This window comes from Argiope bruennichi, chromosome 2 (assembly GCF_947563725.1).
Source record: "Argiope bruennichi chromosome 2, qqArgBrue1.1, whole genome shotgun sequence".
NCBI classification, from domain to species: domain Eukaryota; kingdom Metazoa; phylum Arthropoda; class Arachnida; order Araneae; family Araneidae; genus Argiope; species Argiope bruennichi.
The window spans coordinates 97,589,165-97,614,189 of record NC_079152.1 but is presented as its reverse complement, the minus strand read 5'-3'; the positions used below and the strand labels follow the sequence as shown (position 1 = coordinate 97,614,189).

Below are 25,025 nucleotides of genomic sequence, written 5' to 3'. Positions count from 1 at the left end.
AATAATACATTGAGTTTAATTCTAATAAACTGAATAATAAGGGTTGTTCATTAATTAATCATTATTATTATATTCAAATATGTACCTATACCTGAAGATGAAAAGAAATTTGGCGTAAATTCTTGCCAAACTTTTCACAAAAACAAAAATAATGTTCTAATTTTTTATTTCAAACTATTATGAAAAACACTTTATCTAATGACTTTTTATTTAACCAGATTAGTTAAGAAATATAATTAACCGAATGACTTATTTTTCATAAAATAATCTCGATTCAAGGATATATATATATATACAGCATTTTTAGGGAAAAAAAATGGCCCTTTATAGTACTAACGAAAGAGTATTTTTCGAAATATGAGGATTATAAAGGATATTGATATGTTAAACAAAATCAGATTTTGCATGTGTATCCAACTATAGCATTTACATTACAATGCTTGATAAATCGGGGTTACTGGAAAGAAGAAAATCAGAATTTTCTTTAAACATACAAGCCCAATATTTTTCATGAGATCCTTTTCCATTCATATTATACATGGAATGGTGCAATTGTAAAAGATTAATAGAAGAAAATCAATTGAATTTTTCTTGTCTTAGCTTAGATTCCTCCCAAATTTTCCATTTCCATTTATTAAACAGCAATCCCAATTTGCTTATAAAGATGCTCCGAGTTAATAATAATAACAGCGCATCGTTAATCATGCCGACCAGGTTGATAACTCTTGGGATTAACCAATTCAAAGAACCAGGAAAGAATAAAAACTGGAGTGTTGATTCGGAAGACGGCACGGATATGGATTCGATACGGGCACTGCACAATATGAGGATGTCCAAGTTTTGCACGTACTTAATAAGTCTTCATTGTTTCTGTACGTGTTTCAAACATTTATCGCTAAAATTCACAAACCGATAAAAAGTTTTAATCGCCTCCATCCTTTTTTAGAACTGAGGCTTTATGACGCATCACTAATAATAACTATTCTCTATTAATTATTTTGTCATAAAAATCACGTTTTTAATTCGAATTAAGATTAACTCTTTCGAGGCCAAGGAGCAAACATGTTTTCTTTCATTTCAAGTGCGCTTTCAAATAGATTCATTCAATTTTTCTTATTTTCATTAAAAACAAACTTGCGTTTATCAAGTGAATTACGTGATAAGAACTTTTATTTGCCGCGGGTTGGTTGATAAAGGTACTGGCGACATTTATTTTTTGTGTAATAGCTAAAAATGTTTTATTTCGTTTAAAAAAATATGAGGATTTTCGTAAAAGTGGTGATGCTTTATAAGATATTCTGATGGATGATGTTAATAAAACAAATATATATTAATGTTGCAAACTTCAAGATAAAAATTCCTCCTGTGTTTAGTGGTTTCTAATCGAAAACATTTAACTACATTTACTCCGCATTTACATTTTATCTATAAAATTGATTTCCCAACGGACTGTAAACAAATATTAAAAATGGAAAATGATAAATAGAGCATGGACAAAAAAGTGGCTATTGTCAACCTTCGAAAGTTTAGTTGTTTTGTGTACTTCACATAATTTTTAAAATCATTTTAAAATTAATTATTAAAAACCCTCTTTTTTTAAAAAAAAAAATATTCCTTATGCATTTTTATAATAATAATTCGCAATAGGTGATTGCTTAAAGATTATTTTTTTGAAACTTAACTTGCAAATTTTCTACCTTGTTTTTCAATCAAATTGTGCAAATCTGTGAAATGTTTATTGAAAAAAGATTTAAAAACTGTTTTATAATCATCTGTATTTAATTAGAATTAATTGAGAACTTCCCAATTCAAAAATAAAATTATTTTATCAATTTTTAACGAGTCAACACTAATAATTAACTTATCATTACAGGTTGTAGATTAATAAAAATTTGTATAAAACACTCTTAATAATGAAGTCTACATAGTCTTATTCTTATATTCGTAACTTTAAAGAACTTTTGTAATTTGAAGTGTCACTCTAAAACACGAAATTGATGATTCTGATGATCATCTTTTCTGAGTTTTTTTCTGATGATTTTGAAATATGCTATAGACACCATTTCTGCTCCAAATAAATATATTCATCCAAAATATTGAAAACCGATTCTCAACATAATCTAAACGGCATTTACTCATTAAGCAAAAAATTTCTGTATTGTGTGAAATGAGCTCGAACATGTCTGACACGTCGGTTCAAAATCAGCGATTTGCCTAATACTGCAACCTGATTAAATGACTGAAACACTAGGTGTCCTCTCATTATGGAATCATGTGCTTTCGTTGATCCGAGTTCTAGATAGGAAGTGAACTGTTTGATTTAAGCTGCAAGACCACTTATTCCGAATGATTGGACGCGCGTTTTTCTTTTTAATTCTGTTTGGACGACGGGACGTAATGTGTCTGTCAGATCGGGGAACGCAATCAGCAAAATCAAGATGACTGATTTCAGAGATAAGGGAGACACGTGTTGCTACTGACGATTGCTTATCACGGGCTGAAAATAACTGATTAAACGAGATCACCATTACACTATGCAAAATTGCACCGAATTTAGGTTATGAAATTCATACACTTTCCCTATTTATATGGATACCACTGGTTAATTAATATTTCATTAAGCGGATTCAACCCGTGTTTAAGCTTCGATTCCAAACATGATGAACTAGATTTTCCTTTCCATTATTTCCTAATTATCTGCGTTTGATCTAATTTCTCGCAAAAATGCGTTTTGCATTAAATAATTTTGACGCCCATTGTTAAGGATAAAATGCGTTGCTGTTTTCAAATTCGAAACAGTTGAATTTGATTGTCTTTAGTATCATAAAGTTTTCTTCAAAAAAATTGACCGTGGAATTTTTATAGAAGATATTTGATATATTTTGAAATGGACTTCAAAATTTATTCCCTCATAATCTGAAAATAATATTTAACGTTTTATTCTGCTTAAAACTGTGATTAAATGATGCTGCTGGTAGCGAAGGGATGATGTACATCGTAAATCTGTTGTATTATTAATTCTGAATTTATCATCGTTCTTTGAGTAACGTGGGGGGGGAGGGTTAGGATTACAATTTGACTGCAAATTAAAAATTTTATTCGTGCTAACCTTGTTTATTATTATATACATATATCTTATGTTTGTTGAATTTTAAATAGTGATATTCAAACTTAAATTGTTTTTTCACTGATATATTTATTTAATATTTATCCACAATTAGCTTAATCCAGTTATTTAACTTTATCCTAGTAGTTGCTACGCCATAACAAAGGTTAAAAATTATATTCCATTTTATATTTTTGAATATTTGACAATATAAAACTATTTATTATTTATTTTATTCTGTAAAATAATTTAAGATAAGATAAATTAAGAAATAATTTAAATAATTTTACTACATGATTAATAGTTTTATGTCGCAGTGTCGTTGCCTTTAATTCCATCTCTTGACATAATTTCTCCTAGTTTATTCTGTGTACGGTGTATGAGTAATTTTCTTTAAATGTAGGCACAGCTCACTTTAAAGCTTTCTGATGCAAAAAAAAAAAAAAAAAAATTGGATCTTGGTGCGTGTTTCTTTATCATTACTATTTAAAACAGGCGGCGAATATCAATTAGGCAATTTCGTTCCAAAAAGAGAGTTAAGGAAGGGTCTTATAATACTACCTGGTTCTTGCTGAAAACCGCTCTGCCAACGAAGCGAAAGGGTTAATCGCCGATGTCTATCCGCATCTACGGTCGCGCAAACGCACCTTCATTGGCACAGACATCACGTTCAAGTGGAGGAGGAAATGCAAACGTATGCTCATCAGTGACACTTTTGATGAGGGGGGAGGCAGATGAAAAGAATATGATTCTTGTTTTGATGCGTTTAAGAGGGGGAAAAACTACGACATATAAAAAGGGGAAAATAATAAATAATAAAGAAAGAAAGAAACAAAAACGCCAGTCAGTGAAAGATGATGGTGAGCCGTCAGTGAGAATTGATGGTTGTCCAACAATGCTGAGGGGATTCGTAGAATCTAAATCCATTTAGACGAGTCTGTCAACCATATGTAATCATCTCTTAGTTTTAGACCTGATCAAGCAGTTTTTCGATTTATGTGGAAGGCGTGAGCTCAAGATTCACTTTATTTGAAATTAAATATAAACTTTAAAAATATATATATATCTTTTTGCTTAACGAAACGAAACGAAGATAATGAATCTGATGGAATTTTTAAAAACATTGAGTTTATCCTTTTTGAAATAAGAATTGCTGAAACTTAAATTTTGTAAATTATAACAATTTTTTTTTGGAGATTGTAATTATCAGTACAAGAATCTTTTTACGCACGGAAAAATAAATTTTTCTATTTAAATAATTTATAAGATGTAACTTTTGAGATATCGTTTATGCTCTACAGTTCCTGAAATTTCTGTCGAAATCGTTGATAAAAAATATATCCTGAACTTCACTTGTATTTTATTTAAAATACTCCTCATTTAAGAATTAAATTTGTCGGCATTAGACAAATCAATACTTTTTAATGTTTTAAATTGTTTCATCGGAATTTTGGAATCAGTTTTTGTCTTTATTTTGAAAAAACTTTCGCAACCATTCCTTAACATTTTGGAAAAATTAAAGAAAAATTGAAATTGAGCTGAAAGTTTAATAAATTATTGAAATAAGTAGAGCATAGGGATACCTTTTTAAAAGAAATCGTATCTTTGAGATCGAAACTGTTTGATCAATTTTTAAACAAAGCAAATTCTATACATTTTAACAAATGTCCATAAAATTTTGACATGATTTTGGAACTCTTGATAACTTTTGGCTCTTACATTTTTGTTTATCAGGGCAGAGTTCAAAATGCTTATTACTAAATATTAGCCGCCAGACTAAAACCAGAGTTTTGTATGGTCATACAAAATTTTATTATTTCAATCCGCAAAGAAACGTATCTGAAATATGATTATAGAAGCTGTTTCTCATGTAAAATATTCAGCCTGTAACAGGTACTTTTGTTAGCCTTTAATTCATCTTGCAATCACTTTTGAAGAAAAAATCCTAAGAGGGAGAATTAGGGGGAATGTGTGTGTTTTTTTCGAAGTATATGTGTGTGTATTAGTTTCGATGCTCTACGGGTGGGTCGAAGTAGGAAGTTTACCTTCGGAATCTTGTTACTCCCTGCTGATTCTTACTAAGGGCACTTTTCTTTGAGATGTATAAGAAATGACATGAATATATTTTCCATTTCTTGTTCATTGCATATCTATCTCGTATATTTCATGGAAAGGGAGCGTCATTGGGGAAATATATTGCTCATTTGTCCTAATTATTTCATCCTATTAACCCAGATGGAAAGCCATGAGATTCTCCAAAAACTACGCAAGTGTCTCTGCCAGATAACCCATATCCTATTACTATGCGTTTCACGTTTATCTGAAATCCTAGTTAGAATAGTATTTTATTCTTTCACGTCGAGCTGCCAAACATCTGTTGCGCTGGGGGATAGATGTCCTGTTATTCCACGCTCATGCGTTAATTGCGTCATAATTTAAATTCTGAACCCGAATATAAAGAATACATTATGTTTCTTCTTGCAACTGTAACTATAATTTTTAGTTAAATGAACTTTTTTTTTCTTTTTAGCCAGAAAATTTCTCGGCGAAGGAAGATTCGGGAGACAATGCAATAATAAAATCTCCGGTAATAAATCGTTTTTTTTAATAATGTTTTATCTAATTTAATGATTTAAATGTTTTTCTTTTATCACTTTTATTATATGAATCTTTTTTTCCCTATCCACCCTGGATGTAGTATGTATAGGATACCGGAGAGGGAGAGGGATAAATACCTGAATAAAAGAAACTATTAAATTATGTAAATCAACTTATACTTTTAAGATAACAATAAAACTAGTAACATTAAACTCCTACTAAAGCAAGAAATTCAAACTATCATGTTTTTGTTCCAGACATAAACTATGTGTATGAATCATAACATAATAGAGATTTTGAATCGCTTTATTATATTATGAAGGAGTTTTCTTTAGAAGGACATATTCTCTGAAAACTTATTAACTTCAGATTTTTATTAAATATTACGATCATCTCCGTAGAAATAAAAAACGGATACAAAATAGTTTAAAAGGAAAATTTTAATCGCAAAATGAATTCGGGTTTAATTTTAAGACTGAATTGTAAAAGCCAGTTAGAAATGCTATGGGCTATTTAAAAAATATCATTTCAAAACTTAAAACCTTTTAAATGCTTAGCTTTAATAGTTAATATTATTGTATATGCTACCTGTATCTAAAAATTATAACACTTGTTTGGTGTATTTAACATCAACAAATATCACTATGACCTTTTAGATTTCTATTAATATTTTGTTTTTTAAAAGGTGTGAGGAATCCATGTATATGTTAATTTTGGAACTTAAATATCAACTGCAGGATTCATAATCAATAACATTTTGACTGTATATGCAAATCACTAAACGATTTTACTTCATGTGATTAACGTAAAAGCTATAGAGATATCTCCATGAAATTAAAAATTTCGTTTAAAATCAAGTTACTCAGAATATCAATTTTCTGTATTTAAATTTTAATCCTTTTCAATCTTCAGACAGATTTAATATGTATTGATGTCAAATTAAGTATTCTTTAGTCATAAATAACTGTGAACTATGCAGTTTTCCTTTCTGTCAGTGACTAGCAATATGGAAGGAAACATGTTAATATGAGTGCAAATAACTGGATTATATAATGCGCTTGACCTTGGTTTTAATCAGATGCAAAATTAGCATAGAAATGACATTCAAATAGCAACTAGCAATTATCAAATAGCGTTTGAATGCAATATGTACGGATTTACGGTTTTATTTCTACCATTTTAATATCTTTAGTCACTTTTTTTTAGTCATCATTATCCTTCAAATAATAAGACACATTTGGTGGGAAAATTTCGATAATTTGGCGTATTTTGCTTTAGAGAGAAAAAAAAGAGAGAGATAATCCAAGTATACAATTTAACATTATATAAAAGCGTATATCTCATGTTAATGGCATCATTCATATAAATAAAGCAGAATTAGCATACGGTCATTTTTTTAAAATAATCTTTTATTTGATACTACTATCGGCTACTTGCATTTACAGAGGGAAATTTACGAGATAAGCTTTGTTTTTTCCCCTGAGTTGTCGTTGATTACTATATTTATGCATTTGTTGCACCGAAGCGATGCAAATTTATAATCTAGCTGTTTATATCATTTCGGTTCTGACAGGAGAAGAAAACAACACTTTAGAACTGAAAGATGACATCGGGCACTGCTTGATCCTCATGCGTAACAATTTCCCTTTATATTTTCCGGCAACTAAATTTTATAGATCTTGATACAATGGATAGTAAACCACAGTCATTTACGGGCGAGCAGAAGTTTATATTTCTCAATTTGATGTGAAAATGGTTTAGCCGGAAAAGGTTCTTACAGGAATGGAAAATTTATTTGTTATTGTTTTTTGTTCAGAGAGGAGCAAAATTATGCTATAAAAATCGCACGTTGGAGCATTTGAAGAATACTTCATGTAATACAATGTAATTCAAAAGATTTGTGCTGTGTTTCGGCACAAAAATATATTGCGATTTTTTCCGATAAATCGTGAAGAATGACAAGAGAAGTACGCCATCTCTCTCTCTCTGTGTTTCTTTTTACAAACACTAATGTTAAATGATGCACTTATTTTCTGTCACAATATGAATGCATTATGGACAATGATATGTCATTTGGGCATTTCTTATGCAATATTCCGTATTTGTTTCATTTATGGCCCCAATTTCTTTTTTTTTTTAGATCCTTGAATTATGCTTCCTTTGAAATTTCAATACAACTGAAAATTTAAGCCCATTTCCCAATTTGTGTAATTTTTTGCACAAGTTTTCTCTCCATTGGATCGATTATTCTGATTTGGCATATTGATAATTAATATAGTTCGGTAAAAAAAAAACGTTGAATCTGATAAAAGAAAAGATTCTAGGATATTACTGATTGCCATTTGTCTACTGTATTTCTTGCAAAAAAAAAAAAAAAAAAAAAAAAAAAAAAAAAATGGAATGGGAGAGATAGCTAACTACAGGTTAATTATAAAAATTTCAAGAGAATGAAGATACTCTTATTTAATATCATTTAAGATTTTACACTAATTAATTATTTTAATGAATGACAAATGTATATAGCAGGACTTTTAAACAAGTTACAAAAGTGCCGTCACAACAGAAGAATGATTCTGAGTAAATTAAGGATATACAAAAAGCTTTTCAAATGCAAAATATTATGATCTTATTCAAGACTATTTTGATGTTATGGAAATTTCGAAGTTATTCTCATGCTGCCGAACTGGCTGATTACTAGGATGTTAATTTGGCAAAAGTGACTTTAGTAACGGTTTGATTCTTGTATGAAAGGTTATTTCAAAATTTACTAAAGTCACGTTTGATAACCTAATCTTTTGTATCTATTTCTATAACCACTCTGTCAAAAGTTTAGAAATTCTACTCAAACGTATGATTTCTTTATTAGAAATTCTGCTCTTGAGAATGTAACCTTATTATGCCTTAATTGCGACTTGATGCTTCATCAAAGCTATAAAGAGTTCTTTTGAAAAGAATGAAAGGAATTAAAGTGACCTAAACTGCGAAAGAATACAGAGTTCATGCTTTAATTGTTTTCGTTAAATGATATTTAGTTGAATGACTGGATCTAAATGCAATCAGCAAGATATTTTGATTGACTTGGTGCCATTTTTTTCTATGGTGAGTCATTGTTTCCCTTTGTTCCTTCGCAGATCATTAAAGTAGATTGTAAGACACACACCTAACTGCTACCTTCTTTTTCTTAATTATTTCATTTCAAAAGTAGTAACCTCAAAACATAATTCTTTTTTTTTTTCCAACATTATTGTCGTCGAGCCTGCGTATTTGTTTATTTGCATTACCAAGATCTTTTCTTATTTTCAAAATATTATTAGCACGAAATGTGAAATTTATATATATTTATATACCTAATATTCCATATAATATAAACTATTTAAAATTGGCCCATCCATATGTTATGAGATGATGTTAAGTACTTACTCAAGGTTTTTGTTTCTATTGGTTATTAATTTTCGAAGATCAATCCGTTTAGCTAAAATAGAAGAAAAGCAATATTTCCTCTGTTTTCTTTCATTAGAATTTATTCTTTAGATTTAAATAAAGTAGAATAGCAAATATAGAATCTGTGTAATAGAATATTTTTCTCTTGTATCTAGTCCTATAACGTATTAAACATTTTATACCATTTGTGTAGAGGTGCGTGGACTGGCAGGACAAAACCTGTGCTCATTCAGTATTGATCTAGTTATTCTTTATTACTGAAGGGTTTATCAGTTTTTCTATGGCTATTAATTCTATTAAATTGCGCTAAAGGACAAGACTATGACTGTTAATTCGACTCGGTACCAATCCAAATATTATTTACTTTAGAAAAGTTATTAATTGAAATAAAAATTTTCCTGATTAATTAAAAAAATATATGGATTTGGCTTGGTTTAAGAAATGTGGCAAAATCTATAGAAAGGATAGGCAATACTGAATTTTAGGTTGAAGTTTTAATCAGAGTAAGGTTTCTGACGGCACTCTATCAGATGAAATAAATTAAACAATTAGAACGAATTTGCATTCATGTCATAGAAAGAAATAATGCTTTTTTATTATGTATATGGCAATTAAAAAAATTAAACGTAAACTGATCTAATAAATGTCTTTAATGATTTGCTTTTATAAGTATGTCAGGTATTTTAATACATGCTTGTCTGGTGACAAATTATTCTTAAGGAAACTTTTCTTTAAACCGGCTTTTTCATACTAATCAAAGTTCACCAAGCAGTATGAACACGAAAACGGCACGCAATAATTTGGAATAGATTCAGATGCAAACCTTGATTGGGAGTTACATTTTCTGTATTGTCAAATACATCTAATATCTGGTATTCATTTAGCCAAGGTTTTAATTTTCAAAAGCCAAAAAAAAAAAAAAAACAGCCCGTTCAATTAAAAGGATAATATTTGAATATTCTTTTGAAGTTTGTTGTTTATTGGGCAATAAAACTCGTTCTTTGACCTTTGCTGGTTGCAAACATCTTTTGCCAGCCTTGCCTTTATTCGTTGTATATTTTCAGGAAAGCCAATTCGTAAAAAGGAAGAGAGCTTGGGAAGGAAAACCTGTAATGCCCCGTTGTATTAGAATGGAGATGGGAGAACTTGATTGCCCGCAATAAGACACTTTTATATTAAGATAAATTCTTTGGCACTTTCTTAAATGATAAAAAAATTAAATTGACATAAAAAGACGACAATATTTATCTTTGTTTCCTTCTTTTGGGTATAGGAGAGAAAAAAGACTATTGTGTTGACATCATCAGAGCCTCGGGCTCAAAGAAAATACTGCACGCAGACCAAAACAATAATAGTTGGGGAAAAAAAATTCTGTTTAAAACCAGCAGCACCCGGAGTCATAAAACTACAGGGGTACCTGCAGTTGGGTGTGAGACACTTTTACAAATGTAAACCCACCTTTTGAATACGTTTAATGCCCAGATAAAATGCAGGAACACGCCCGACGGCTTGCTGTTACTATAGCAACCCATCCGACCCGAGTTGCAACTCCACCTTAAAAGCCTACAAACCTGGTGTTGTTGCTACTAACATTTACAACTACCTACATTGCGTAACATTTCATACAATAGCAAAATGCTTTCTCCTAGCCATCCCTCACCCCCTTTTATTATTCATTTATTACATTAACGGAATTTTTCTGAGCGTTTTAATGACGTTTGAAATCAAGTCCCCATAAAACGACAATTCTTTTTTAATGTTACCACCCGCGAAGGGGGAAAAAATATGACGCGTTTTTCAAATATTTTCGGCATATCTCTTCGCCGTGTAAAAATATGCTGTGCTTGTTTATTTCTTAAAGGAAAACATAAAATGCCGTCATTAAAATATTTTTAATGGAATCTGACCCGCAAAGCGGGCCTAGGGTCCTCCTGTTCTATTCAGTGCATCGAAAAAAAATTTTTTTTAACATTCTTTTTTCCCTTCACATAGTCTTGGAGAAAAGGTAACTTCGTAAATTGCTTCCCCTTTCGAAAAATTCATTAATCACAGAGCATGAACTACTGATGGGTATATTCTTTTCAAGAATAAACTTTAAGTCAATTCGTTTGAATTTATGAAGTTTTATTTCAAATATACAGTTTGTTTGTAAAGAAGTTTTGTTTTCGAATAACTGTATAAAAATAATTTCAATTGTTTCCTCTGAATTATGTTTTCACATCTTATATATTTTATTAAGGATGATCTTATTTTAATTCTTTATTATAATTTAAACAGGAATGATAAAATTTTTGAAGTGTTAGGGTATTTAAGATTAGTATTTTTCTTCAAGTACTTTATCATTTCCAAAACACATTGATTTAAAAGAAAACTATTTAATTTATTAAAGTAATTTTCATATAATGAGTTTAATGAAATTCCATTTCTAACAATCTCCTTACTTGTACTCAAATAGCATGATTTAACTTATTATACCGTAGCTTTTCTATTTAATAATATAATAGTTCTTGCTGTAATTTTAAAATATAATATTATTTCCTTCTGCATATTTTGTTTTGGAATATCCACTTTTTGTAAGTAAAATCGGAGTTCTGAATCGCGTATTAGTTGTGTTCTGATGTTGAATCCGATTCCTTAGAATACCCTTCAGATTTCATCTGGGAAGGGAATTGAGCATATGCAAATTTTATCAAAGACGATGCTAAATGCCAGAAAGGAGAAAAAAAAACTTGATAAATCTTTTTCTATTATCAGTGGCTTGATTTATAATACCCTCAAAACCCTTCACCATCAGGTACAAAAAAGAAAAAAAAAGATACAGACTTTCTTCCCCTTTTGAGGTTTCAGAGAGGCCTTTTTTATGGTGCCAGCACTTTACAGACTAGCGGGGAAGAGGCTTTTGTTACAAACCCTTGTGACACCACAGGTGCCTTTTGGTAGATATTAGACTCACTTCGATTTCATACCACACCACCTTTTTGTTCAAGTTGAGGGAACTAGATCTGTATCCCTCCCCTGCTCGTTAAAACTCCTTCCCAGCCTGTCTTTTCCGGAAACCGAGAAAGTTCCCCCACTGCCCTCAGGGTATTCCAAGGTTCGAATGAAGGTCAGATATTTGGAAAGATTTCTAATTCAGCCCTACTTTCCACCCCTTTTTCACTTGCCACACCGACCGCGAATTTCTGGAATTTGTTTTCTCTCCTATACCCCTACCCCTAGGAGGGAAGGGAGGGGGGGAGTCAAATGCAACTTTGTGATCGTAGGGTATGTATCATTGTTTCTGAGAGGGGGTTTAGCCCTGAAAATCGTAGACGAGTCCATCGTTTAACCATTAGATTTTATGGCTGGACTGTTCACTAGTAAATACGGCTTATGTATTCTGGAAACATTTTAGGCCAACCACTTTTTATTATTTTGATAGATATTTTTAAATATAACGAGAAAAATTTGTATCAGTTTATATTCATAGAAATATTCATTCTGAAAGTTATTTCTGAGTCATAATTTTAAAAACGAATCTAAATAAAGAATTAAATTAACAATTTCATAACAATTAAGTTTCTATTTCTACATTTTTCTGCTTGAACAAAAATTTAATTCTTATATGCGCGTTTTCACGTAATAGAACATAAATGGAAGTTTTAGAATTTTGTTCAATTATATATTTTATCAACAAAATTCCAATCTTTTTATATTTAGAATAAGGGGAAAAAAGGAAACCATAGCATACATAAATGACGTCTGGCCATCCTCTGATGTGGAGATAATACCACCTGGCCAACTAAACCCTCTCTGTCATTTCTTGCTTTATAGATGGTACCCCATTCTTTTATAATATTAGAGGGGTTCGACGGCAGGTATGGAGATCAAAGTACAGGTTACGACAGCGGATCATAATGACCCTTGACCACCTTCTTTGAGCAGTCTTCCGAAATACACGATTTTCTCCTATTTTGGAACAAAATCGCACTTTTGGCAACAAATTGAAATCGTCCGCTCTCTCTCATACGGCATGCTGAGGTTTAACATAAGTCAATTTTTTAAATCATGATTTGTCTCTATAAAAATCTATAAGTAAATAATAATGACACATAATTAAGAAAAGAAATTCGGTAAATTTCTATAAATTATAGTTTTTGCGTAGGTTTTACATCATGCCTGTTTTCTGAAAAAATTATTTGCTGTAAAAGAATTTAATTTTTTTTTAATATGCAGTAATTTAGTATAGAAATCAGAAGAAATACTTGAACTTCCATTGCTTTAGTATTAAATATTTGTTCATAATAAACAGTATAATTTAACAATGAAAATATTTTGTGTGCAATCAAAATAGATGTCCTTTTTAAAATTTATCAGTTTATATTATGCATCCATTCATTCACTTTTTTTTATAAGGAATACGTACCTAACAGGCATTGTATTCTAAAAATAAGTGATTTTTTTATGTTGATATGGGTATTTGTTGATTCCACTTCTCTATCCATTGATAAAAATCTTTTCAATTCATCTAGTGTATAATAACTTTTATCTGAAATGAATTGCTAAATCATATTACGCAAAGAATAATAACAATTGCTATTCAGTTTTGTTCCGGAATCTTTTCGTTTTCCTTTTCCTTTTGGGGAAGGGTCTTTTGTAAAATTAAAAGTGAAGAGACTGTACTCTACAGTTTTTAACTATTTTTCCAAATAATATGTCTTAGTGTAAATGCCTAATCACATAAAATAGTTCTGAAATTGCACCAAAATTATAAAATTTATAAACAACAATCGAGGCTCAAATTAGTTTTTCTTATTTCGTTCGTTTTTATATTATGCAGTAATCATTAAATATATTATTTTTATACAATTGATTTCAAAGCTTTTACAGAAGTGAATATGCTAATCATAAAGGAAAAAATGTCACACGAAATATTCAGAACAAAAGCATTATATCGATTTACATCTCATTTTATATCAACTTCTATTGCAATTACGTTTTTGATTTTTTTAAATTCGACGTTTAATATCAAAAAATATTTCTTTTTCTCTAATTTTTTCTGCTTGTGATAACAGTTATAAATTTGAAAAATTAAATTATCTTTCCTGAGTCTCTAATATGAAGAATTCTCCAATTAGACATTTCTCATGACATCTGAATCAGTACCAATCGCCAAATTACGTTGCATCCTTTGAAACGACATATTGAGCTGCATTATGATTAACCGAATAAATTGTTTTTGATCATCTTTTATCCACCGCAAAAATTGGTCAGTCAACCCCCTTCGCCAAGTTGGCGCCTTTGCATGGGCTGCCTGCGTGGCAACCTCGTAACGTAAGGTTCCTGGCGTCCACAGGTCGTACTTGAGTTAGGAAGCATTAAGAAAATTATAGATTACCCCCTCAGATTACCCCATGCATGCGCTTTGACTGATCTGTCTTTGAGTTGGGCGGGTAGCGAATTTGTTGGGGTATCAAAACGGAAAAGGGAGTAGCAATAAATGTGCGCCGGGTGGGTCGCGTCTTGTTGAAACCTTTTCTTCTCCTCCTGCTATCTGTAAGATTTGTAGCAAACCACCGAATTATACTCACTACAAGAAGATAATTTCGTGCCGTAGTATCTTTATTTCGTGATTTTGTAGCACTACCGTTGCTACTTCTTTCTTCATCTGGATTCGATCATGTTTATCTTGTCACTTTCACCAAGAATTCGCTATTTTTATTTTTTTTTTTGATGAAATTGTTTGTTTAAAAGAAAGATTTCAAAAAGTTTTAATATTTAACTCTTGAAATTGCAGAAATGTTTTTATTATAAAATATCATTGTTGTATACTATGTGATCACAGCCTTAAATGATACTAAAGAGCATTGGGTATAATATATTATTTTTTTATTGCTCAGAAATTGCACGGCTTTCTATAACACAGTGGATTACAAGTTTAGTTTTACAAGAGTCATTTCGATTATTATAAAATTAATGTATATCTCAAAACATTGTTTAAATTGATAGAGACTTTCAAAAATGCATCTACTTTGAGCATGTATAATCATACCATACATAGCTTTCTAAAGGACGGTGTATGCAACGAAATGATAGAAATAATATAAATTTTCTTTACAAATTTAAATTAGTTGTACTAGAACAATTTGTCACCCTATCAAAGCCATAACTTGGGATGTGAGCGCTTATAATTAAAAAAAAATTAAAATTGGAAAAGTAAATGAAAAATAGAAAAAGAAAAACAGCGCCATCTGATTATCAGTGGCTCTCTAGTAACAAAGATTTTTTTTTTTCTATTTTCAAAATATTTAAATCTTAAATAAATAGCTTTTTATCAAAATTAAAATAAATTCTATGTAATAAATTTTCAAGTGATCTTGAATCAATGATATTCCATGGCTTGTCCAATTGAACAAGTTCATTCTAAAAATTGTAATAAATAAATTCTATTTAAACATCTAAAGAATTAGGATTTAACTCAGTGAATAATTTTTGGCAAGAATTTATAATAATACTGTAATTTTTCTATCTTTTCTCCTTTAATTTTATTTTTTATATTTTCTCCTTCAGTCTTCTTATGGAATAGAATTTTTAGTTATATAGATTGATTATGAAATATTATACTCATTTCTTAGAATACTTTCATTGTTAAATAAAATAATTTTGTTAATACCTAAAAAAAACAAAAAGAATAAAAACAGCAATAATTAAAACAAAAGTGTTTTTTGATACCCTAATACCAAGGAATGGACCACCTGTAAAACTCATATAACTAACTAACCACGCATATTCTCTCTGAACAATCTCATAATAAAATTATGTTTTGATTCCCTCTCTTAATGTTTTTCGAAGAAGTGTCTACTATTTTAACTTTCATTTCTGTGATTTCTTTCCCCCGTCTTTTTGAAATACAATCCATTTCAATTAACATTGAAGGTTTTTTTTAAAAAAAAAAACATACATTACGTCGAGCCTGAAGTTGATTTGCGTTACAAAGTGTTATGATACTGTTTTTATTTACTTCAGCTATGAACGATGAGGTTGAAGAACGAATCTTCTCAGCCAAAATTTCATTTACCAGATCCCTTGAATTAGTTCTGTGTCTTCTGCTAGCTTAAAATTGAATATGAAAAAGAAAAAAAAAAAGTTTCTGGCAATCTTAGAATGTACCTTATAAATCATAGCTTGACATGATAGGATGGATGGCTTTAACAGGAATGCCAGTGTCTCCCCCCTTTTAATTTATGACGTCATGCACGCATGTGCCTAACGCAATCTCCACCTCTGCCGTGAAAATGATGTTTTAAGATTTGTTACATAATTTCTTGATGAGCATGCGTTAAATTCTTGCAATTTTTTCTACCAGCGCTAATTTTAAGTATTAAGAAAAGCGACTCGTATCTTACTTATGACATAATTAAATTTTTTGGGCAAGAAAATGATTTTTTACAAACTTTTTTCTTCTCGCAACTGAAGCTTTTAATTGAAAAATGGCAACCATTTCTTGCAGACGGATTGTGTGAAAATTAATGTTTATGCCTATTTTAAGAATCCTCAAAAGAGGTCTGAACTTTTTAAGAATCAGTATCATTGTATTGTTTTGACAAAGTTAAGATATCAAAAGACTAATTGTCTTAAATTTGATTTTTAGGATTAGAAATTCAATTTCCTTTAGAAATTAGGAATTCTTTTGGTCAATATAGGATCAATGCGCCAGTTAAATGAAATATGATTATAGAAACAGTATGAAACACTTATTGTGGTTTTATTTGTGTGTGTGTTTTCTAATTTATATAAAAAAAAATTACTCAGTTTTGAATGATAGTAAATGTTAAAAGTAGTGAAAGACGAATAATAAAATGTACTACATGTTAGAATTTACATGTGTATCGGCAAAAATTAGGTGGCTAGGATTTCATATACATCGTTATACAAAATAATCGCTGGAGTTAAAATACAGATTCCATAGAATTTTTAATAGAAAGATTTGAAAACTTTCTTCTTTAAATTCACAAGTAAATATTTAAGCTGAACCTCTGTATACAATACTTTGTGTAATTCTTAATATGGATTTTTAATATAAAAATTCAGAAATAAAAAAACTTATAATATCTCATTTAAATTTCATAAATAAATATTTAAGCAGAACTTCTGAATTCAAAACGTCTACATTTTTAATATAAAACTTCAGAATTAAAAAATATTTTTAGTATATAAATACTTGTTAATCTTTTCGATAAAAAAAATTAAAAATAAAAACCTCCTGCTATTTTATTTTTAAAAAGCTTATCCTATGGCTGGCTATACGGGCTTGAAGCAAATCATTCATTTTATGTATACAGAGGCAATGTTCGGATAATTGAAAAAGCGAATGTAATGTTCTCTCTCTCTGCTTCCAGTGCGGTAATAGCTCATGTTGTCACGAATTTCAACCATTTGGTACAGTGTTTCCACACCCTCTCCATTGTGAGATGTAACAATGAAGTTATCATGATGTCTATGCTTTTCATCGAGTTCCCCAGCTTTAATTATTTAGCAGTATTGTAACTTTTTTGTTCTTCGGTGCTGTATAATTTTGCTGCGTAATAATTTGCGCTGGCATATTAAATTTTGGAAAACATTTTTGCCTCCCTCCCTCCCTTTTATTATTTCGATTTCAATGATACAAAAGGCGTGACTTCTCGGCCGCGGAGTCGTCTGTTGCTATGTTCTCACGCAATTTTGATTCTACATTTAGGTATTATTGTTTAATATAAAGACTTTTCTCTTTGCCGTTAGAGGAAGAATTAAAATTATAGATAAATTTGTTGGAGAGTTATTTTTTTTCAAGTAGTAACTATTTTTAATTTTAAAAATATTACATGCACAAAAAATCAATGAAGTGAAACGTTTGGTATTTAATTGAGAGAAAAATAACAATGTTCTAAATTATAAATTGCGCGCCCATTTAGCCAAATTTCTTCTATTTTTTTTCAAACCGACATCGATTTATTATATAACAATCTTCAAAAATCTTGTGTGTTTTAACCCTTCGCACTCGAATGTGGCACTCACACACATTCAAGACGGTGCACCATTTTGACGTTTTATTTATTTATTTTTTAAATTTTGATTTTTAAAAAATACCTAAAGAATGGTAAAAAGATATAGATTAATTTTTCAGTAAAATTCAATTTAAAACTGTAATATATATATTTTTTCATAGCAATAAGCAAGTCCATGTGTTAGCTGAATAATTTTGCATTGAATTACTTTTCCGAATGCAAAAGGTTAATACACCAATAGCTTTTAATAAAAAATATTGTTTAAATAAATATGTAATTTTATCAATTTTATCAAATATTTTTTTTCTTTTGTTCAATTTCACATTTGTCAGCCTGCGCTATCTTCAAATGAATGAAATCAGTTATTTCTTTTGAATTCTTATTATATTGTGCAATATTAATTATATAAACAAAATGAATTGCAATAGTAGAAACTCTACTCGAAGAATTATTTCAGTGTAATTGAAAATATTGCAAAATTGCTTTGATTGTTGAAAAGAGCAAAGTTGAAATATCAATAAGCTGAATAAGATTACTGAGGGGCTCTAGAAGATATTTAAACAATTTATGACGAAGTATCCTTTTATTTAATTTTTATTTAAAAAAATTGTCCTGAAATTAAACATAAGGAATTTATTTAAATTAATAGTTCTTATTTATGCGGAAATTTTTTAATGACAAATCTTTATTTTCAAAAGAACATTTTAAATATGATTTAATAAATATGAGTTTATTATTAAAGAATAACATTTGATCTATCCAGAAAATTTGCTTACAAATAAAGATAATTTTCCCACTATGACATCATACTCATTTATATAATACATAAAAAATATGCCATGGTATAATAATATCACAAGCATACAACATTTTAAAATTAATTTTGAATAATGTCTTTGCTAACAAAATAGTTGATTTGCTACTTTTAAAACTTGAAATAAAAATTAGCTAAAAATTAAATATTTAATTATATTTCCTGTGTTCCAGACAGACATTGGTTAAATAATTATTGTTGCAAAATAATAATAATAAAAAGCTCAACTTGGGATTCAGACACATCAGATGTACTTTATATCCTATGTACCATAAATTTCTCAAAACATTTTTTTGATGATATGGGTCTCGGTCTGTAAAATTAATCTGAAATTAATCTTAGTTTAAAAACTGCTCTGAACTTATACCACTTTCCTGTGAGAAAAATGTTCTCTTTGATTCGAGAGAAAAATGCATTATTATTATTTTTTTCTATCTCCCCCTTAAATGCGTCGTGTTTTGTTTTTCCAATTGCTGCTGCCGCTGCAGAAAGAGAGAATAAAAAGTAATATTAGAATAAACCAGTTATAGAGCTTCTCGCCGTTGTAAAGAACTTAATGATAAGAAAGGCACCTCCCCCTTTCCATTTTTCCCACTCGATACATTTAACTCGAGATGTTGAAGCCAGATTAAAAGGTCAGAATTCGTATTTTAGTTTCCTTTTCTGCTTTTATTTTTATTATATTTACGATCCATTATTTTTTAAAGGATGAATAAGATTTTTTTTTTCGCTCTCCGCATTCAATAAGTGTGGTCCTTTATCTGCTTAATTTATCTCGCATTGGTTTCGAAGCGACCGATGTGGAATTTGTAGACGTTATAAATGAATGGAAAGAAAGGTTAATTGTAATTTATAAAAAAATAATAATAAATGAGTAAAGGGTAATAGTGTTTTTCTTACTTCTGTTCGAATGAGACAAGTGCTGGCGGAGGAGGAGGAGTTTAAATAATTGTAGAAACGATTTTTTTTTCCTTTCTAATCTTTTATTTGCTCTTTTTATTTATATTTTATTTTCATGTACCGGATCTTGATAAACGCAAATGTCATGCATAGTTTCGTTGTAACTCAGCAGTCGTTTTAATTAATGTTTCAATCGAAGTTTTCTTCATTCAGGCTTCTTTGCTGAATACCTCTTTTGGTAAGTTCTTTGTAACATTTAAAAGCATAGCTATGTCCTTTCGATTCTCATTTATATTTCCCAAACTGTATCTGTTAACTTTCTTGCATAATCGCAAGCTTTCTAGCTATAAAATACTCAAAAATAAACCGAGTTTGATAATAATAATAATAATAATAATAATAAAAATTAACCACTAAAAAGTTATAATATTCCATATATCGAACTCCTTTCAATGGTGAAGAAGTGACTAAGAAATGTGATGTAATTTTTCGGCAAGGCAGGCGAGGGTGACAAAAAAATCCTATTCCATTGTTTTCTTTTTTCTTGGGGGGGGGGGTATTTAAGCAAAAAAATATGGCTATGGAAGAAGCGAATATTTAGTCTTTAAATCATATTTTGCATCTTTACATAAATTAGCGTTTATGGACGTACACAAAATAATTAATAAAAAAAATGGTCTTTAAATTTAAACAGCTTTTTCATTTTAAGGCAATTTACTGTCGAAAAACGATATGTAAAGCAGATTTGGTCATAATCTGCAATGTTATTTTTTCCCCCTCAGTTTGAAACTTATTCATAATGTGCATAGTAACCGATCATGAAGTCAGTTCAGTCTATTCAAGTTTCTATTATGATCACTAATGTCAACATGACGATCATATTATTTAATACATTCATACTTAACAGCAATATAATGAAGATGTAATGTCTTCATAAAATAATTATGATACGCTCATATTTTCTGATATTATAGAAACTAATGTTTTTTTAAAAAACAGGCATGTTGACCTGACACTTCTTAGAATTTTGCTTGTCATTTCAACGAGCACTAGAACTAAATTTTTTCGTAATTGTGACAGATGTATATTATGTTGTTGCTATTTAACTCAAATCTGCGATCATTGTTTTCAATGAAATGTTGTTTTAAATTGACGAAAGAAGCGGTGAACTTTTATCAAGCTATTATTTGAAAAATAAATATGTTTTGCTTAAAGGAGAGCATCTTCATATCAGAATAGAAGCTACGACGTATGAAAGTAGAGAAAACGAGCGAAAATATTGCTAGAAAAGAGAAAAAAATCATAAAGTATATTCTAATTTTTCCCTTCAACATTTGTTGGATTTTTTTAAATGTTTCATGCCATAATTCACATGACTTCATTTTGGACTGACGCGTGATTAAAATAATCTTATATACACGTCATGCTCGAACTATATTTGAATCAGGATTTTGTTAGATACTTTTTATTTTCTAAATATTCAGTGATTCAACAAATGCAGATTTTTTTTTTGTTTCGAAATTATAAATCTTTTATCTGTTAAATGCAACTAATTCAGTTTTATATTAAATAACTCAAGAATTTTTTTTCACTTTGGATATTAGATCATTCATTTATATCTATTGTAATGTAATTTCTCTCCAAAAATTCGACTTTTTTTTTTTTATTGGTTTCTTTCAACAAACCGATAAATGCCATTCTTCTCTTAAAAAGCACAGAAGAAGAATTTCTAACTCTCAAAGGGAAATGTATGAGAGGGATGCTCCTGACGGCAGGAATTCACACTAGTTGGGTAATTAGTCGACAATAAGGAACCTTCTTCAAGAATCACAATGCGATGCTACATTTTTTTTATCGCCTTTCCAATCTCTTCTGCATACGCTGCCTGCCATCCAATTCGAGTCAATAAATATCTCCAGATTGTTCGCTCAATCGGTGGCAATATTCTTCCCACCTTGAATGAATGATATCTGCAGATATTCCACCGTCGTCATTTGAGTTAACAAACAGAACCTCTATATATTCTTCGGAAAGGAAGAAAAGAAAGAAAAAAGGGCCTGGAAGAAGAAAGCGGAAGCTCCTTTTGTGCCGGAGACCCAATAAGGTCACTGTCTAACTAGAACCAACAATTGGATGCATCGACAAGACCGGAGTAATAAATTAAGCGTCTTTAAGGTTGCCTTTGTCCTCCCCAAGACCTCAAACTTCAGGCCTCAACCATATCTTTTTATTTCGGTGTGTGTGCTCTTTTCTGGTAAGAGATGCGAAGATAGCAGTAGTTGGGGGTTGGGTTCTTGGATCGATACTAATGAAATCTTGATTAATCCCTTGGGTAGAAGATGTTTGGGAGTTGCATTGTATACCCCGGAGCTTTTAAGTTGGGGTTGTTTTGCTGTGGCTTTTGTCGCCAAATTGGAAGTCCTTTATTGAAGGAAAGCGCCAATTTGTGGGAGGGTGTTTATGGCTTATATTCGCCGGAATCGCTGGAAATGAGCTTTTCTATCGAAAATAAAAGTTGAAAAGAAGGGTGAGCTCCAGGAAAAATTTCTCTGCATTGCCGTTAATGGATGAAAAGGTAAATTATAGCGACGTGAATGAATCGAGGTCGTTTTAATGTATCCAAACCAAACGGTTTTCATATTATTTCATAGCAACTTATACTTTTTGACTGAGATCCTAAATGAGTAATTTTATGCATGAATTGTATTTTCTTTTTATTTCAATTTCTTTAAACAATATCTCATGATTATTAATGGGGCAATAAGAAAATAATCCCATCAAAAATTTCTTCACAAGTCATTCTCTCCTGCTTTTTTTTTTTTTTTTTTTTTTGCCTTTCATAATTTGAATTTATCAGAAGAGAGCAAACAGAAAATCGGGAAACAAATTGAATGGCCAAATTTCTTGTCACATTTATTCTTTAAGAATATTTTTAACTACAAAGAAATTTTGTAAATTTATTTTCAACATTAACTTTTTTTTTAGCTTAGACTTTTGATCTTCTAGTAGCTTTTTCTTTTTCTTCCAAATCAAAGATTTTATTTGAGCTTACTTTATAATTAAATAATAGAAATAAAATTTCAACTCTTTATCCGGTAATTTAAAATATTGCACTTTTGCTTGTGTGCACCTCCACATCCATCATTAAGTTGCATAAAATCACATAGATTTAATTTGTAATAAGCTAAATGTATTTTTCACTTAATAAGGAGATGCAGACAGTTTGTCATCTGGAAATATGTTTAGATGGATATCATATTTCCTGACCTTTAATCATCGACCTAATCATAGCCATTTCTGTAATTTGATTATTCGCTCTGTAATATGTCCGATAGTTTTATCGTTTAGAAGTGTCATTCAAGATAGTGTCAAGATAAACTCGTCAAGAATTTAGTGGTAGTATGATTCATATGTCAATAGAAAACACTTATGTACACATTTATTTTTAAAATTTCGTTAATTGCATGTATTATTACATAATGGAAATATTTACTTTTTTTTTGTCCTGAAGTGAGGTTAAGTTGCATTTTAATACTTCTTTTCAAGATCATACAAATCAGTTAAACTCTATTCTCAGGTGGAAAAAACTGAAAAATTGAAAACGACTTGAGTTTTTCACTTTCGAATTTAGTTAGTGGTAAAATGTCATAATGTAACATAATTAAAAAAATATGTAAACATGCGTTGCTAAGTATACAGCTCTGTGTAACTGTTTTAGTCTACATTGTAAATATAACATAACCTTAGTGTAATTATATATGTAATATAAGCTATATTTCTATATATATTATCAAATATTTTCATATATGCCCATCCAAAATTACTTCGTGATTTTTCGAGGTATATTGAATATTAAAATTGATGTAACATGAAATTAAAAACATATGTATGCAATATTTTGTGACCTATTCAAAGAAGTATCATAGCGATATTTTTTAGTAAAATGTATAAAAGGAGCATCAACATTTGTAATCACTTAAACAAAACAGCAAGAATTTTAGTATCTTGTTATTTATTTAGTTATTTTTCAAATCCGAGGTGCTGTCACATTGTATCCCATTTTTATAATAAGTAAATTGATATTTGTGATGAACAGTGATTTGTTAATGCATGTCAAATCATATTGTTTTCAATGTGTGTGTTGTCTTGGATTTAAATTTTTCTGCATATAGATGAAATTTTTTGAGGTATTTTAAAAATAATTATAAAGTTTATAACAATTATATTAGATTAAGTATTTACTCGATAAATCCATACACACTGTTTGTACTATAAGTTAATGTAATAATAAGAAGAAAAGTCTTTGTGTGCAAACAACAAGGAAACTGGGAAATGATGCAGATGAGAAAAGGGCACAATAAATGAAAACACTGGAATGCAACAATGTCTTCCCTGACTCCTGATTTGAAATAAACATAGAGAATTTCAATTAAGTTCATCAGATTCAATTTGCTTTTTGTAAAAAGAGGGGGAAATAAGGCTAAGTGCACAAAATAAACCCCATCTTCTTTCATTTCCTGTTTAACTAATTTAGCATTTTGTTTTCAACTCGTAATTTCAAATTTCAGGTTACAAAGTTTTTTCTAATTTTCCTTTCTTTTTCTCTTAAAATCAATTGTTTTAAATTTTTAGATAGGAAATAATGATTGATTCGTTTACTACAGAATAAATATATAGATATTTTAATAAATTCTGTTTGGCATTAGCATCTGTATAAAGTTGAGTAAACAACTTGCTCTTTTGATCTAATATATCTTTTTTGTGTTATTGTCTTTGCAATTGTTATTCTCTAACATCAGATATATAAAATGTATCTGTTCAAAAACAATGATAAATTTCTGAAATAATATGAATATGAATTGTATATGAATGCAAATAGACTACCGTATAAAATTTTGAAACCTAGTTTAATGAATCAAACTTCACTAAATTTTTCGATTCGATGTTTTTACAATGTCATGGCTGGTAATTTCCCTTAATTATGAGAAAGGTATATGAAATTTTTCTCTAGAAAATTAAGCATTGATCTAAGACAGATACGGTCATTTCGCTTCGTTATTCTTTGATACACAATTTTGTCTTGAGATGTGTCGCCAAATCTGGTGTGCAGTCTGTGATATAGGTGGATTTTCAACCTCCGAGA

At 29.8% G+C, this 25,025-nt stretch overlaps 1 protein-coding gene across 6 annotated transcripts in view; it reads left to right on the top strand.

The window, feature by feature from the left end:
* LOC129958167 (AT-rich interactive domain-containing protein 3C-like) overlaps positions 1–25,025 on the top strand; it is a 245,479-nt gene that overhangs the window by 13,768 nt on the left and 206,686 nt on the right. For 5 of the 6 annotated variants that reach the window (XM_056070433.1, XM_056070460.1, XM_056070452.1 and 2 more), the window contains exon 2: positions 5,637–5,693. The exons of the other annotated variant lie outside the window; for it this stretch is intronic. In XM_056070433.1, coding sequence (XP_055926408.1) covers positions 5,637–5,693 — 57 coding nt within the window. The remainder of the gene's footprint in view (positions 1–5,636; positions 5,694–25,025) is intronic. 6 annotated transcript variants of the gene reach the window in all.